Here is a 17,887-nt window from a genome sequence, read left to right as displayed (position 1 = left end):
CTAGAACATTTTAACAACATTTTCAGGAACTTCAATGCAAATTATCACTTTAAAACAAAAACAAATGAGGTAAAAAGAAGGACAGGAGATTTCTTTGCACAAAAACAATACATTTATTCAAGTGTTCTCCAGCACAAGTACATACGGAGCCTTTATCTTCTCTCTGGACACTAAACAGAAGTATGAGGGGTTCAAAGTGGAGAATGACTGCTGCTACATCTGCTGTACGAACTGGTCTTGAGGAAAAAAGTGGAGGAGCCATAAAACAGTTATGACGGAAACAAAGTCACACAGGGCGCCAACAGTGTCACTGGATATAGAATTATTGACCTGCCTCGAACAGTAAAAATGAAATGTTTCTGATTAAAAACAAAACAAAACAAATAAAAACAAAACCAAAAAAAAGATCATCGACTCAAAACAACATTTTGAAAAACAGACATGGAGAATATTACAGCATGGAATGTAGGATTAAGAAGCGATGCGTATTAAGCGTACATTATGCTACAGTAAAAGTTACCGCTTTTTTTTTCTCACACGATTTTTTCCCACAGATAAGCACCAACTACAGCAATCTCTAATCTAAAACAATATAGGAGACCTTTCATTATTTGTTATCCTTATTTTTTCAAGTACAAAGTTAAAATGCCTTTGTTAATATATTTATATGAGTGAAATAATAGTTCTTTTTCCGTTACTACAAGGAACTTAAAAACAGTCATTGTCGGGACATGTTTATTTATCTTCCAATCAAATATATTTGTCTTGATTAGGTAAAATGTTTAGCACCATCGGAAAACACCTACAATCCCTCTTTTTTTTTTTTTATTCTTACAAAAGAAACAGAAGCTAAAAACACCACCATGTAGGGCTGTGCAGTGAAGTGGAGACCGTTCGTCTTAAAGCTGTCCATAGGCCACTATTAAGATCACACGACATTAAATCTGGATTCACTTGATAAAAACAAATCAGTAAGAAAAAAAAGTTGACTTGGAGTCTCCCTCTATCTAATGCTCAGAGCAAGTTTTGAATCAAATTGATTTTTATTCTCATCCTAAGATTTCTTTCTCTAATTCGATGATATATATTAGCAAAGAATTATATTTGTACATCTCATACGTAAAAAAAAAAAAACAGCAGCCAGAAAACTCTATGTACAAAATGTACAAACATGAGGGGGTGTTAAGTTCTACATCAGGAGGGAGGGGGGGGGATAACATCTGGTTAAAAGCATGGAGGCTCATATTGAGCCCGGCGCGCTCGGACAAAATTTATAGCAATAAGGTCACTTAAGAAATTAATTACATTAAGAAATTAAATTTCAAATTTTGAATCTTAAATATGATATAGATTAAGCGATAGCATCTGTCTCTATTATCCTCTTTATTCTTTGAGTGTCTTCGTCAAACACTGTCAGTTTTTCGTTTTGACAAACCGAAGCCTAAATCCTCCATAGTTCAGCTCGAGAGGTTACAATCAAGAGAATTTAGTTTGAGAATCCAAATTTGGATCAGCACTTAAAATTTGTCAACATGGCGACTACGATTCATCAGGGAAGCGGCGGAGGCCAACTGTCCTTCATAGGGGACAAAATATTACACAAAGCACACGACAGAGTTCTGGAACTCCGGTCGTACATTTTACAATCTTAACAGAAAGTAGACATTCTTTGAAACCGGGTAGAAACCTATTGTATCGCTGCTTTAGAGCAAGTCAACAATATGGATGGTGGGAGAAAAGGAAAAGGGGGTTCGGGGGGGGGTTACAAATGTCAATCTACTGTACACAGAGTCAAATAACGTGGGTTTCACATATCAAAATCCATTCTTTCACTTCTATTGGCACAGCCCTACTGTATACAAAAAGTATTACACGAGGGTAGATCAGTTCACATCATGAAACGAAACAACAAAAACAATTCACAAGAACCAATAGTCTTTTAAAAATAAAAAAAAATATCAAGAAAAAAAAGAAAGTATACATATAAAAGTGCTTTATAATGTTGATAAAACAGCACAAAATTGCTATAAAAAAGGTAGAAGAACTTTGTGAAGCCGCACCATATTGTTGAGGATATTTGCACCTGACAGTTTTTCAGTTTAGAGGCGCGGAGGTGGAGGCGGAGGGAGACCCGGCCTGGCCGCCCCGCCGCCCCTCCAGCCGCCACGCTCGCAGACAGTTGTACAGTAATGTCATTGGTCAGGATGAAACTAGAAAAAAGTAGCTCACCACAGACTTTGATCTGAAGATATTTTTTTTCTTTTCTTTGAATGACAGAAAACATCATTTCCCATGTGGCTAGCTTCACTTCCTGTTTGTGCAGATCCAGCGATTAAATGAGCTCTATATTTAAAAACGGTATAAAAGCTGTAAAACGCAGAAAAGAGGTGATTTTGCAGTCTACTCTCCGCCCCCCCCTCCCCCCATGTTTCCTCTGAAGTGAACCAAAGGACGCGGACGAGATTTCTTTTCCACTAAGCATAAAAACTTTTTTTTTTTTCCTTTTCAGCACCAGGTTCAAGAGCTTCTTATTGTCTTAAGTTGCAGTGCCACATGGGTTATGATGCTTCTCATCATTTTGGAGCACCATGGTATTGTAACCACATTACAGTAGTACCTTTTATTACCTTCAGTTGTGTATAGAAACTGTAAACAAAGAGGTATATGTGATCTGGTGTTTTGGATTCTCGGAGACACGGCTCTCCTGACACTGAAGACAAATCGCCTTCCCCCGCGTATCTCTGTGAGGCTCAGTAGCTGGAAGCACGGCTGCACTGCACTGGGAACCTTGCTGCCCCCCACACCCCACAACGACGGCACAGCGCGCTCACACAGCAGAAACATTTCACACGTCTCTAAACCACTTTCCCGATGTTTCCAGTCGCGTCTCTTTTGAAACAAAAACACGTGTTAAGCACTTTTCTGTCTCAGTGAGAAGAAAGCATAGTCTCAAGTATAGCTTGCACAAACAAAATCAACAATACTTGATAACACTGCTAAAAAGGTAAAATGACATATCAAAATTAAATAGAATAAGAATTAAAAAATTCAAATACAAGAAATAATGTGAAATCTACGTCAATGTTTCGCTCTCAAGTTATACCGAGGGTATAACTTGAGGATCAAGGCTCTTATTTCTAGTCACAATAGACAGCTGTAGTTCTAAATGGTTGAGAGTGAGTCGCCCCGCCGCTCAAGCGCAGGCAAAGTATTCTTTGAGTGGTGCAAACAGGTGGCGGATGACCGGGACGCTCCATGACCTGCCCAGGAGCCTCTGCCTCGCCAGTCGGCTCATGTTGGACACGTCCGTGTAGTGGACCGGAAAGCCGAAGATCCTGGTGAGAGCAACCAGAGCGGCCAGGGGACACAAGACGAGCACAGAGAGGGAGCAAGACGGGCGGAAGACACAGGGAGACGATAGTGAGGTTCAGATTTCAGAAGAAGACTCACATGAACAGTTATTCAAAGGATGACCTTCACGTACCTCTCCATCTCAGTGCACCAGAGAATGTCCTCCTTCTCGTTCATGTAGACGGGGAAGTGCTGGTCCTTGCCCTGCTTGATGGAGTTAGACCTGGTGGTGATGGTCCTCACTTTGCCAAACTGAGGAGAAACAAGTCCATGAGTATTACTGGCTGCGTTGTCTTATTTCACTCAAAATGTGGAACTTTAACCTCTTTCATCCCAGTATTACAGATCAAATAGTCTGGTTGAGGATCTTCTGCTCAGTTAACTAAGTTGTGACTGATGGATTTCCAAAGTGCTACCTCCTGCTGCCACTGGGTGCCGCCAGTGTGCAAGGTTGAAAAGAAATCAAACTAACTGATGTCATGTATCATGTGCGTGAATATATTTCCACAAACATCATTGGCTGTCAAATTCTACTACACATGCTGTCACAGATAACACACATTTCCTTTTTCTATTATCATACCAGTCAAACTAAAGGATTCTTTCCTAAACATATGAAATCCAACAAATGAATCCGAAACGAAGAAAACTTTCAGTCAGGACGTCGATGATTTCTCAAGTTCTGTGTTGATCTTTCACCGAGCAATGCTTATAAACACATACCTTAGCTGTCCTGCCGTGTTCTAAACAGTCCTGGAGATCCACCCTGTCAGAGCACATCGCGGACAAAGGCCTGAAACGAGAAAGAACAGGAGTCAACACTTGTGTTTAGACATTGGACTTCATTTCTAAAACTTTGTTGTGCATTAAATTGATGACTGACAAACTCAATGCACAATCTTCACTCTGCTGACTGTGGTCTAAGAATCCATGAATGATGAAAGCTTCTCTCCTCCGGTACATGACTGAATGAACATACTTTGGGTGCAACACATCACAAAACTCAACAGTTCGGATCGTATCACCGTTTCTGATCCGATAGTTTTTCAGATTGGCATATAAAAAAAATAAAAGGGGGAAACCAGTGGAGCTCTGATTTCCATTTTTTACTTATCAAATAAAATAATCAATATGAAATTGTTAAATCAAAGTGAAACATGATACCTTGATACCATCTTCTTTTGACCAATAATGAATGAATAACTAATCTTTGTCCACATAATCAAAAAAGGTGAAAAAAGAAATAAAACAAAGCCGACCTGAGATATTTTTTAGGTTTGATGGTTCGTTAAAGCACTGGAACAAAACACCCTCTTGGTTGTTAACCATCTGCTTTTGATTTTTCCCTTTAAACAGCCACAAAAAAACATTATATATTTCATATCTACAACAAATTTTGATGGTTGCAGCAGACGTGCAGTGTCACAAAACATTTAATGACTGGTTGGTAAATCTAATCTGCATGTTTTACCTGCAAAAAATAACATAACAACAAGACATAACTTATTAAATGATTTCATTTATAATAATAATAACAAGGAGGGTTTAATAGATGAGGTCCCTTGTTAACAGGGTTTTGTTTCTCCGTTGTGTTATGTCAAAGGCTGCTGCTTCCCTCACCATTCACACACCAACCTGTTCATGCCAGGAAGGTTACCCCAGAAGTAGCGGGCACGGTGGGCAGCGGACACCTCCTTGGCGTCGATCATCACCGGGTTGCACTGAAAGAAGAAAACAAACAGACGCCAGTCAGAGAGGAACTGAGGTTCAGATGCTCAAGTTTACTGTTTTTGTAAAGTGTCCGATCTTTTTAAAGTGAAAAATATTTTTAAAGCAATCGCTGACGGGGTCTTTTCAGGACAAATCACTAGATCTACATCAGGAAGTAAATTATAGCACATTAAATGTAGCGTATTAATGTGTTACATCAAGATTTACAGGGTCCACCTTTCCTCCTAATGGTCAGTGTCTAACCATAATGAATTTCTGCCACAAGGGGGCATTCATAACCCATCCAGTGCGACTCTCAGTGAAGATGCTGACCTCTAAAAAGCGAGAGATGTCCCTCTTATCGCTGACGCCCATGGCAACCACGTTTTCAAAGAGCCAGAAGAAAGGCCGCTCTTCCCCCTCCTTCGGCCGAGCCTCGTGGAGCAGCCTGTAAAACTCAAAGAACAGGCGGCCGGTGCCCTCTGTGGGACACACACGACCAGTAAGTAGTGCTGGAGCATAGTAGTGAAAAGACACAAACTGATTATATAGGAGTTATATATGAATTAGCAGAATAATATCAAAAAGCGAAAGGAAAGTGTTTAGACCTACCGAAAAGACCTTTCCTCGCAGGGTTGACTATAGAAAGGTCATTGCAGGGGCTTCCTCCAATAACTAGGTCGAAAGGGCCCCACTCGTGTATCTGGATACAGATAAAAGTCAGAGATAAAGAAAAATAAACGTTGTGGGATTCAGTGAAACAGCAAACACTCATTCCAATTTTGTTTGCAACTCAGTGGATTCCCCACTTGACTAGTCTTTGTACGACTACAGGTCCTTTAGTGAAGACTGCTGTGGTATAAAGCCCCTTTTCCATTGGTCAAGAATTCCAGGTGTTGGTGCGTTAACAGCCATGAACGTTTGTGTACTTATTGTTTTTATACATCTTGAAAAAAACATGCAACAGTGAGTTCTTTCCTCGTGTCATGTAAGATGCAAAGCTGGCAACGCAGCGAGAGCTTCTCAGTTTCTGGTGCTTTCGATACTTCGAACAAACAGAACTACAGAAACTCCTCTCCTGGCAAAGGGTACAATGGGTTTAAAAAACACCAAAGAGGCATAAAACAATTCTAATCGGTGTGAAGCTACTGAAAAAAAAAGACCAGTGACCCTCGGCAAAAAACATTCGACTTACATGTTTGCGCGTGACGTTCCTCACATCGCCGACATACATGATGCGACCCTGATGCCGGACAATGCCCACAGTGATGGAGTCCTCACACACTTCAGAGGCTATGTAGCGATCTACTTCGATGCCAAGTTCTCTCAGCACCAGCAGTCCTGCACAGGACGGGTAGAAGAAACACAAAACACAGAAACTTAAAACTATAACCTGTGTACAATAAAAAAAAAGTCCACTGAGATTCATGTGAAGCTCTGACGCTGTGTCGGACTAAAAGAAAACTGTTGATTAATACTGAGAATGAGGATTCAAATCCTTAGAGCCGTGGTTCTCAAATGGGGGTACTAGTACCCCTGGGGGTACGTGAAGGTACTCCAGGGGGTACGTGAGATTTTTTAAAAATATATTTAAAATTAGCATCCATTCAAAAATCCTTTAAAAATTGTTATTTAATAAATATTCACTAAAATATAAGTGTTTAATAAATCAGACACTGATGGCACAGCGCTGTGTATTACATCTTTTTTTCAACCAAAAATACTTTGCGCTGGTTAGGGGGTACTTGGCTGAAAAAATATTTCACAGGGGGTACATCACTGAAAAAAGGTTGAGAACCACTGCCTTAGAGAGTCACGTTCATATCATCACCACAATAATGAAAATCCTGCGTTTTTAATATGGAAAAGGAACTTATAGTGTAAATGGATAGAAACTACAGATTTTAGAGAAAGGGGGGAGTTCTTGTCTAACCTGTTGCGATGCCATCAAATAGCGACAGGACACGAATGGGCTGCCTCTTCTCCACCATGAGTGGGGGGTAAAGCTTTGGTGGATCCTGAAATACGACGTCGTGAGAAGAGGGGGAGAAAATGAGAAACGTAGGTAAAGAAAAGACAATCAGTGGGTTTTTAATCGTCTAAAAGGTGCATTACTCACAAAATCCTGGTCGTGATTATTTGCGAAGAAGTGCTGCAGGCGGCAGGGCCAGTCGGTGCGGCGCTCCAACAGACCGAACACGCCCTTCTGACCGCACATGTAGCAGTTCCACGGGTCCTCTTTGATGGCGAGGTGGGCGGCTCCTTGTCCGACGAGGAGGTCGACGCACTCCACACAGAAACACCTGAACACAGGAAAAAGAGGAGTTAATACCAGTACCAGACCGATGATATTACAGCCAATATGAGCCTTTTACAGATATACTGGGATCTGCGTTTCAGTTTGCTGATGTGCACCAATATTAAAACTTTTTCACAGAATACACAATAGACAGTTATATATTTTTTTTACACAGAAAACTATGCTTATTTTTAAGATAATTTTAAAGTTCTATATGTTAATATTGGTGTTTTCTTTTTTATTCATAGTTGTTTCATAAAAAGTGAATGGTTAAACTAAAATATCAGTGGAGATGAATGACTGGACTGGTTTTATCCTTTCAGTCCACTGTTATTTTCCTGCATTCGAATATCTGCCTCATATTATTCAGTTATTATTGCATCATCTTTGCTGCTCTGACTGTTTATTTATTTTGAAAAACGTCTTCCCCTTTTCTCCTGTTTTGTGCGCTCTACTGTTGTTGTTGCTGTTTGTATGTGTGTAACGTCCGGTTCTAAAATAAATAAAAAAATACTTCAATATCCAGCCCAGTTTTAGGAGATTATTATATATTCGTGACCCGTTTTTAAGGATTTATCTCCCCAGCTGGTTTTTGAATCACATAAAAACAAGTGATGTCAGAAAATATTAGAAATAGGACAAATGCATTGTTGTTTTTTTGTTTCAGTGGGATTTGCTGCCATTAACACAAATCAGCAAATATCTCAGACTTTATCCTTTAATGTGGGATGAGTGATAAATGACTGGTAGTTTGTTTCTGGTTGAATTCATTTCTAAATCAATCAGAGGTCAGAAACAGGCCACGCAGACTTATTTGTTTTATACCTGCAGGGCCAATAGTTTAAAATTCGTTTTGAGAGAGTTATCACCCAAATGTCAGATGCCATCATCTGCACACAAAGCAAACCATTGTCTGACAAGAATCTGACAAAGCCCAATCTGTTCTCAGTGGATCTAATAGTCTGACTGTGAGGACACTTTGAGAAGACCGTTTCTCTAGAGTTGCTCTGTTCGACTCATATACAACCACACTTTATATAATATTAATGATCAGCCTCTTCTCCACTGGACCTCCCAGACGTCGCTGCTGTGAGATTTGTGACATCGACAACAAAGCTTTCATTGTGTGCTTGTGTGCTGATGGCACTGTCCTGACATCTGTACTGCAGCAACAACTGTACATTTGAAGAGGCGACACACAAACTACTTATCTCTATACAAAATGAATTGAAGGTTTTGGTCTAGTGGGGGAAAGAACATTTCTGTAAATCACTCAGGCTCTCGTCGTTTTGCTTATTATGGTGGATATATTTAAAGCTTGCCATGATTTTCATCTCCCCCCAAAACACAGTAGAAACCTCACCGACAACAGTTGTTGTTTCCACACATGAGCACCTCTCGTCCTCCGCAGCAGATCGTGCAGTACGACTGGTAACCGTCATCATCATATTGATATGCGCACTCGAGGAAGCAGTTCTGTGAAAACAAGCGGTGGAAAGTCAGAGAACAGTTTGACATATCATACTTAAAAAATGTCTTAAAAAGTTTATTTATTTATTTATTTTTAAAATGGGGTCACATCAGGTGCTGCTTGAAACATGTTCCGTTTATTATTAGCTTTAAAACGAGCTGTGAGTTTTCTTTTTTGTGACCCTCAGAATTTGAACGACCTCTGTCACAGCTTACCTTACAGCTCTGGCACATTCCCCCAGCGAACAGTGGGTGCTCACGGCTAACGTTCAGACTTCCACAGGAGATACAGATGTCTGCAGGAAGAGAAGTGCTATACGTCAGTGTTTAACAGGAGGATGTCAGAGAGGTGTGAAAACTGCTGCTGCTGCTGCTGCTACACACTTCAATGAAACTATTTGAACAGCTGTGACGCAGGTCTGGATCTAGCGAGCTTAGCTGGCGTGTTTGCAGAGAACACACACGGGAGCCGGTAAGGCAGCAAAAATCACGGAAATGTTATTTCTTCATCTTTGCTCTCGTCGTTTGATTAACACAGACGTGTACATTTCTTGCTTTACTTGTCAACAACAAGGCCAAGTGCAAAGCGTCTCGGTGTTCGTCCCCCGAGGGGCCCCCCGGCGCTGCCGAGAGCGAGAGCACACGGAGGACACGTCACTTACCCTCTATGCTGCGGCACTTTTGTCTCACTTCATGAACAAGCCGCTCTGAAAACACAAAACAAGGTGCGAATGAGGAGAACTGTGGGTCAACACGATCTACACTTAACGTTGTAATCGTCAACAGTTCACTTTTTTTTTCTTTCCAAATTCCAATTTTAGCGGTTTTTTTTGTTTTATCCTCACATAAAAACTAAAAACCAATCACACAAGAAAAGACTCGTGGTAACTGATCATCTCAGAAACTAAAATTATTGGTGTACAAATAAAACTAAAATACTATATTAAATGATGTAAAACACAAGTTCTTCACTCTAGGACCTGCAAGATTGCAGCAGAGGACGACATCTGTCCTGTGTTATAACTGTGTTTTGCTACATAAATAAAGTTTATTATTTATTATTATATATTGTTTTGGTTAGTTGGTACGAGGCGTGTTAAAATACAATAACAGCAGGTTGACTTTTTAAAATCAGTGTATAAAGTAAGGCGAAAAATATTATTTTAAGAAAATGACTAGAAAGAGTATGTGTGTGCTCCCTGAACTCTACAAAAAGTGGAATTAAAGGGAATGTTTTCTGTAAAAGAGACATTTTTACAAGAAACTGCAAATGTTTCTATGACAACAAAAATATAATCTAATCAGAAAATCCAACATTAGATGCCAATTTATAAACACGAGGGAAATTATTTGTGTAAATTCGAAACAAAAAAGACTAAAAATTCAGCCCTGTGGTACAGCAAATTCTAGGAAGACCTATCTTTATTATTAAAAGAGCCTTGTTAGCAACACAATCTCTTCATTGTCTGAATAGTCTGAGTCTTTTTGTCTGGTCACATCATTCTCTTGCATCTTAAACCTGTCACTCTAATGGACCTCTTGTCTTTACACCACGTCTTCGACCACTTACTCTGATGTACAGAGTCCTCCCCAAGGGAAGGGACATGGAGTTCATGACTCCTGTTTAACCCAATAAAAGAGGCTCCTCACCTCGTGTCCTCTCGTCGATGATGTCCCTGACCTTGGGTTTCTCCACTGCGCTTTTGCGAGGCTTTTTGGCCGGAGGAGGCGTGTAGGCTGCGGCCTCTGGCTCCGCCCATATCTCAGGGTACACCTCTTTGTACGGGTTACGCTCCTCTGGGGTGCACAGCATATCAGTCAACATTGTGAATTATTAAACATTTAATTAGAGAAATGTGAGGTGGTCAGAGCGGAGACAAGGTCAAAAAACCAGAGCTTCATTATGTGGACTTACCCTCAGGTGGCTCTAAGGCCTTGGGTCCAGTGGGCTGAAACCCTGTCATGGCCCAGTCGATCATCTGCTTGTTCAGCATGTCCACTGATTTGGAGGTTTCCGTCTCATCACTGTCAGGACAGGCCATGAAGGCTTTGCCTGCCCGGCTGCTGGCCGACTACGAAAACATGGATGACTGAGATTTACCCTCAGTTTATTTAAAGACAGGATAATCTGCTGATTCAGAGCGATAAGTGTCTCAACTGGGACGGAACACGTTAGAAAATTTTATCGTTTTTTTATTAAAATGAGGCAAATGTGTGAAGCCACTTTTCATTCTTTTGTACGTTAAATCAACATGCTTTCAGTCTGTATTGTGTAGACAGCAGTGCTGAAGAGGGGAGAGGATTTCTAATATCCTAAATTAGAACAAACGATTCCAGCACTCAAATCCTTCTAAAGCCACAATTTTGAGATCTTTTTATTTTTGATATGTGCGGATTTAACAACAAGTAAGATGTTAGTTAGCGAGCTTTAGAGGTGTTGGTAGGTTTATTTTTGAATTTTGGAGAAAGCCAAGCTAACTGTTTCCCTCTGCTTGCAGTCTTTATGCTAAGCTAAGCTAACTGTCTGTTGGCTCCATCTTAATCTTTAGTGTACAAACACACGAGTGGTCTCAGCCCTCAAAATAAGCCCATTTCTTTGAACTGTTCCCTTAAACAGTTGAAAACAACTTTAGAATGCTGTCAACCAAATGTCATTTACTAGTAAAACGGTTCTTGTTATCAAGAAAAACTGTTGTTATATCACTTTGAGGCCTATGAGTTATGTTTAATAGGGTTAGGTTAACCCTAACCCATGATGAAATGGGAACTCATTCAAACCGAACACATGCTTTTGAATGACACTGCTCTTTTACTCACCTGTAGCACTTCGTAGATGGCTTTCTTGTACATGGGCTGCTTGTTGTAAGTTGGTTGGTGAAAGGCATTGTTAAAGGAACTTAAAGGCAAGAGTTTCTCTACACAGACCTGTGAATAAACACAGACAACATGGCGCATTAAAGACATTGTGTCAAAAGATTATTGATTTTTAGGTTTATGGTGGAACTAATAAAACAACAGCCTGTTATTAAGTGTGTGGTTGTCACTATAAACAGGAGGCTGTGTTATTTAATAAAAAAATATCACCTCACATTACCGTTGGCGCTAAACACTCACCACTGAGAATTTTCCATCTCCAAACCACATGACCCATCTGGTTCCCTCGGCAGCTCTGCTCCGTCCCGTCATCCACCAGGATACGATGCGGCCTGGCCACCACGAGAACCCTCGCAGCTTCCCCCAAACCAGCTCGCCGATGCCAAAACCACGACCGTCCTGCAGCCAAAATAAAAAGACAAATCATCCGCTCTGTATTAACCTCTGGGCATAGTTGTGAAACCTATTTTAAAACCGTCTGTCTCACTTTTTCTTTCCTTACACAAACCGTTGTATAATAACAACAATTTCACGTGATTACATCAGAAACTTTTCCATTAACAGCCCAAAACCCAATATTTAACCATCCCATAAGACAACATTCACTGATAAGGGAGTTTTTAGCATCTTTGTAAGAAAATGAACAAAGTTCAAACTTATTTCCTTTTTAAATTCCAGTTAAAGGGCAAGTTTGCTCATTTTACACAATAAAGTCTGTTTACTGATCTGCATATGTTAGAACTGTTTAAATAGTGGCATCAGGAAACGGTATTAAAATTGTTTATCTTGATTATAGTGAACAAAATTCTCACTGTTATCAGTATTATCGCGGTATCGTTAAAATGTGTAGTAAATGTTAAAAAAAATTATTACTGGTACACAGACTACAGATAATAACAAATAAATAATAAAATCTATAGTGATGTTTTTATTCTTATTATTTCGACGCTCTTCACATCAATGCACTAAGGCTTGTGTAGTGAAAAACTTTGATCATAGCCTTTACTGTGTCTGCTGGCCCCGCTGGCCCCCCCTTAGCAGCAGCACTGCATCGAAGGGCATTACTCCGCTGGTCAACAAGAGACTCTGCTCCTCTTCTCTTTTCTAATCACTCACACATAGAACTGATCTTTACAAAAACCTGCTGAATTCATATTTATGTTCTTGGATAAACGAGGAGTCGCTTATTCTGCAACAATTAAGTTAAAACATTGCGTTGCGTCAAATCTGTCTGTGTGAGTTACACCGCTGCTCTCTGTGGTGGATGCTGGGCAGTTTTTCCCTCGAGCTTCACATCATGGTTATCAATTGTAAATGTACTGCAGATGTCTGCATCTTATTATGTAAATTAACGCTGAATTCAATAACACTCTGCTTGACAGCTGTGTAACTGATGAATACTTTCCCAAAACATGAGTGGGTCCTTGACTCCATCAGGATTAACCCGGACTTTAAACTGAATTCCTTTTCCTCCGTTGTAAAATCCTATGAGTCTACGATCAAACATTAATCGATGTGAATCAAGTTGAAACTAGAGCACATTCTTCTGCCAAGGCTAAACAATGCTACACATCTGTCTGGCTATTATAATAGTAAAATAAATGGAGAAAATTAATAGATGTCAACACATTTAATGTGTCTGATTTTTACAATAAAATCAATACATGATTTCTTAAAAACTGACAAATTTTGAAAATTTTGAAAAGGACAGAAAAAAGTCCTAGATCCGTTGGTGACAACAGAGCTTTCTCATGTGCCATAATGATCCTACCTCATACTCGGGCTCAGTGTCTGCAGACTTGGGGCACGACTTGTCTCCGCCTGCGATGGCGACAGGCTCGGGGGTCGTGGCCACAGTAGGGGAGGCTGGGTCAGTGGGTTGCTGCGGCTGCTGCTGAGGCAGCTGCTGCTGATGTTGCTGCTGCTGCTGCTGTTGCTTTGGCAGCTGTGATTGCTGTTGATACTGAGGCTTAGACGGACACTGAGTGTGTGACTGAGGTGGCGGCTGCTGATGCTGCGGCGGCTGCTGATGCTGCGGCGGCTGCTGATGCTGCGGCGGCGGCTTCGAAGGCTGCGGGTGCTTTATTATTGAGACCTCTTCTTTCTGGCTCTCTGTTTCAGGCTCCTCGTGATCCTTCATTGCGTTCATCGCTGACATCAGTTTGGCCTTTTTCTCTGCCTGAAACACAGGCAAGTGACAGCAGAGGTAAAGACTGGGCTTTTCGGATTGATGTGTGCAGCAGCTGAGTTTAAGGCCGAGTTTAGATCCAGCTGGAAGTGTTACTTTTCTATATATAAAGACATTGCAGGAAACGAATCAGGAAATGTGTCAAAGAAGTAAGAATGAAAGAAACTTAAGAACAGACATGAGCAAACATTCAGTGCACTAATCCCTGACAGTATTTGATAAACTGCACTATGGATACGAAGTTTGTTGACCAACTCTACAAGTGTCACGTAGTCTGATAAACACGCCCTGATGTTTCTTTGTAGACAACACAGAAATTAAGCTGATACCAGCTCATGGACAAGACAATAAACCAGTAGGTGATGTTGCTTCTTTGCATTAACTTTGTAATTTACTGCCCTCTTGTGGCCACAGTAGGTTGTTTTCTCTAGTTTTCAGGGGGCGTGGCCACATCAAAGACAACGACTGGCACTGGCACAACGACGAGCAGAAAAGGTAAAAAACATTTTTCTGATGTTTGTGTATGTGCATTGAGGATAATACTGAAGAGGTGACTAAACAGTACATCTACTACTATCTACAGACAAATCTTGTCAGGGAATTTTTTTTTCTAACCTGCTACTTCAAGCTGTCACATGTTGAGTCTCTCTGCTAACTTATTTGTCTGAGTTTTACAGAAAACATCCCTGTCTACTTTCCCAACTTAAGTTCTGTGTGTGTGTGTGTTTTATGTGCGCCATGTGATATGGTCCTCTACTCACACCGTCATGCCTCAGTGAGCTCTGCTAAGGTTTTGGGATTTTTACAGTGCGTAACAATCGTCCACAGCTGCAGGTGTGTTACATGAGCGGAGTGTACAGATTTCACTCTGACCTTTCACACATGGAGCAGCGGATGGGCCACAGCACACCTCATGTTATTTTATCTTTAAATCTGTAAAGTTCTCATTATTTTACGAGTTAAGGTGTGAACTGTAAAACCAAAACAATGAGCGGAGAGAAGCTAAGAGTACTTGGTTGTGAGTATTTGGTTGTTTTGTGTGTATTTGGATGCATTGTGAGTATTTGGTTGTTTTGGCGGTATTTGGTTATGTTGTGAGTAATTGGTTGGGTGGTGAGTATTTGGTCTTGTTGTGACTATTTGGATGTGTTGTCAGTATTTGCAGCACATTTTCTATTTGCAGTTTCAAATTGATGAAGTTTTCTCCATTTACATGTTTTTTAAAATCTATTTGCACTTGTTTTCTTATATTGTAGCGTGTTGAGCTCTTAGAAAACAGCTGAAGCAAACAACTATTTAGACAAAAATCTATAGTACAACAGTTTTAAGTTAAACTATGTGCTGTATGTTCCACACTCGTGCACCACAGCAGTGACTGAGCTGCCATTTTAAGCTCCCTTCCTGCCACCGTTCTTTTCCTGCAGGTCTCTCAGTGAAACTGCATTGAGCTGAGCGACATGCACCTCGTCTCTGCTGCATACGTGCTGAATCTTGATTGTGGGAGCCCGAGTGCTTTTGTAAACACGTCTTTATCTACGGCTGTAAGGTCCCATTCATCAACAGCGGTGTATACAGTAACTCTATAGTGCCCGTAGCTGCGGCGGAAGAGTTCACTGGGTTTGTGGTACCTGACACTGAACCGCTAGGTCGATCAGAGAGGACGAGACGCAGCCGGGACTTAAGCCTCTCACAGTAAATCCCCAACAGCTGCACTCATTCTGATCTCTTTCTCTCAAACACACACGCTAGGAGTTGCATGCTAACTTTCTTCCACTTCTCTTTTTCCTTCACACACACACACAGAATATATATCTGCAGTCCCATATGTAAACACGTGTTAGTCATAGTATAGGCTACACGTGAGAGCATTGCTGCCCAGCTGTGCTTACTTTCCTCAAGTCTCTCTCAGGCTCTCAGGTCTCACACACACTGCAAATGCCCGGAGCTGGAGCGAGTGTGTCGGAAGAGAGGAAGAAAAGGCAAGTGGGGGAGAGACTGAGAAAGAGAGAGTATCGCACAATCCTCCGAGCTCTCGCCCATAAACAATAGCGCCTTTAAGGGGAGGTGGTGCCTCGGCCGCGTGGGGAGGGGTATCTGCGCCGAAGAGCAGAAACATGTGCTGTTCAATCAAGAGGCTCTGCTGTGGTTTATAAATATCTGTACTGTAGTGCTGCGATGGATGGTTCAAAGCCCTCGGCCATATGCGTTAGGCCTCTTGGCTCCAGCACAAGCACACTGGAGTTAGTGTTCGACAGCCTGCTTCGGATGTGTGGTTCCAGATGCCAAACTGCAAAAACTAACAAATGTCAACTAAACTGTTAAATGTGTTGAAAATGTGTATGATGAGAAACAATCTGTAGTCGTATTGGCAAGTGAGGGGAGCGATCGCGAAATAAAGCAAGAGTTTACGAGTTTAGTCCGGCTTCTTCGTCTCTGGCCACTAAAAATCACACATAAACTGGTAGATCTGTAAATGCCAATTAGGACTACTGTGACTGTGTTTATATTTGGTGTGTTGTGGGTCAGGCTGTCTCCAGGGTTCCTTCTCCTCAGAGCCAATGAGCGAGTGACGCTGGAAATGCCAGTGGGGGGAGGAGAGAAAGTACAGTGGCTATAGGGAACCAGATATTTGTCTCTGGACTTCTTCCCAGTTGTAAATGCCCCCTTTTGGGGGCCTCACAGTGTGTGTGCAGCTCCACCAGCAAGACAGGCCCTCTGAGTCTAAAGGGGAAAGGAGGTAGCAGAGACACAATGCGGTCTTTATCATTTACGCACGCCTGCCTGTCACTGACAGCACAGAAATACCAGCACTTATATCTGCTGTCACGCTGTGCCGAAGACAAATACCAAAAATGACAGCAGACATACAGTGGATGTAAAAACACAGGCGAGCAAATAACCTCACAGGGAAACCATCAACTCTTTTTTTCCTCTTGGGGGAAATATGTTACGACGGAGAATTCCAACCTTAAGTTACAGTACATACAGTATCTGTGGATGTTTTTTAGGATAAAGTGAAAACAGAAGCTCCGCAGGCTGCTGGCAGAGTGTAGAGACATGTTGGGAGCACAATAAGGGATAATCTGACTTAGAGACTATGCAGCATGATACCCTGAGGGCTCGAGGGGTGACAGAGTGCACTGAGCGGCAGAAGACATATTGGTCTCTGGGGGTTGCAGATGATACTTGTTAACGAGAGGGCCATGTTTAATGTGCAGCTTCAGTTATTTCTAAGACAACAACTGTCTATTACAAAGTTGTTAAGTTTACAAGGAAAGTTTCATAGTCTCAAAGGGTGAAGGAATCCACAGTGCAGTTGTTGAGGAATGAAATAAAACATGTAACACAGGGACACGGACAACAAGCCTCAAACCAAATGGGTTATTAGAGGAAAAAGATGTCAAAGTAGCAGGAAAGGTGCCATTAAATCAATTCTGCATCCTGCAAACTCTTATCAAAAGGGTAAAAAAAGTGAAACGAAATAACCTGTCAATGAACATTACTTCCTCACGCGACGTGACAGCGCGCCTTTGAAGCCGCACAAAAGAGTTTGACCTTTGAATGCAGCAGTTTCTCATGTGCAACAGGCAGGGGAGACGCAGCGGGGGCTGTTTTGTGTAATTGTCTGATGGATAATGCGGTGAAATATGTCTTCAGCGCAAAGGACTTAAAGCGGACAAATAGTGGACACTTCCCTTAAGTCACGACAGGTGTACTTAACTCGAGATGCATCAGGTGAAGATAGTCTGAAAATGCACGAGTGTCAAGGTCTGTTGTGGCGCGATGTGGCTACTGCATTCATTAGCTTTGATTTTAGCACAGATACAAAGGCAGCGTATTTCACGAGTGGCCTTGGGGGGGTCACACCAAAAGGGACCATCTGGTTCTCATTGTGTTGCATCCTTTTAAAGAGACAATTAGGAATATTACAGAGTCAGCGATGAATACATAAACAGAATTCCCCATAAATCCACAAGTGGGCTTGTTAAGAAATG

At 41.4% G+C, this 17,887-nt stretch overlaps 1 protein-coding gene across 4 annotated transcripts in view; it reads right to left on the bottom strand.

The window, feature by feature from the left end:
- Positions 1-93: 93 nt before the first annotated feature.
- Positions 94-17,887, bottom strand: part of dnmt3ab (DNA (cytosine-5-)-methyltransferase 3 alpha b) — a 37,941-nt gene continuing 20,147 nt past the window's right edge. For 2 of the 4 annotated variants that reach the window (XM_035167713.2, XM_035167716.2), the window contains 17 exons: positions 13,476-13,883; positions 11,945-12,103; positions 11,648-11,755; positions 10,746-10,902; positions 10,481-10,627; positions 9,493-9,537; positions 9,047-9,126; positions 8,724-8,836; positions 7,181-7,364; positions 6,995-7,079; positions 6,257-6,402; positions 5,674-5,764; positions 5,395-5,543; positions 4,972-5,072; positions 4,075-4,144; positions 3,485-3,603; positions 94-3,335 (listed from right to left, as the gene is read on the bottom strand). In XM_035167713.2, the coding sequence (XP_035023604.2) occupies positions 3,194-3,335; positions 3,485-3,603; positions 4,075-4,144; positions 4,972-5,072; positions 5,395-5,543; positions 5,674-5,764; positions 6,257-6,402; positions 6,995-7,079; positions 7,181-7,364; positions 8,724-8,836; positions 9,047-9,126; positions 9,493-9,537; positions 10,481-10,627; positions 10,746-10,902; positions 11,648-11,755; positions 11,945-12,103; positions 13,476-13,883 (2,304 nt within the window). In that variant the 3' untranslated portion in view covers positions 94-3,193. The remainder of the gene's footprint in view (positions 3,336-3,484; positions 3,604-4,074; positions 4,145-4,971; positions 5,073-5,394; positions 5,544-5,673; positions 5,765-6,256; positions 6,403-6,994; positions 7,080-7,180; positions 7,365-8,723; positions 8,837-9,046; positions 9,127-9,492; positions 9,538-10,480; positions 10,628-10,745; positions 10,903-11,647; positions 11,756-11,944; positions 12,104-13,475; positions 13,884-17,887) is intronic. The other 2 variants (XM_035167714.2, XM_035167717.2) reach the window with 1 other exon arrangement.

This window comes from Hippoglossus stenolepis, chromosome 10 (genome assembly GCF_022539355.2).
Source record: "Hippoglossus stenolepis isolate QCI-W04-F060 chromosome 10, HSTE1.2, whole genome shotgun sequence".
Classification (NCBI taxonomy): domain Eukaryota; kingdom Metazoa; phylum Chordata; class Actinopteri; order Pleuronectiformes; family Pleuronectidae; genus Hippoglossus; species Hippoglossus stenolepis.
Note: the sequence above shows the minus strand (reverse complement) of the source record. Positions and strands in the feature narration are given on the sequence as shown.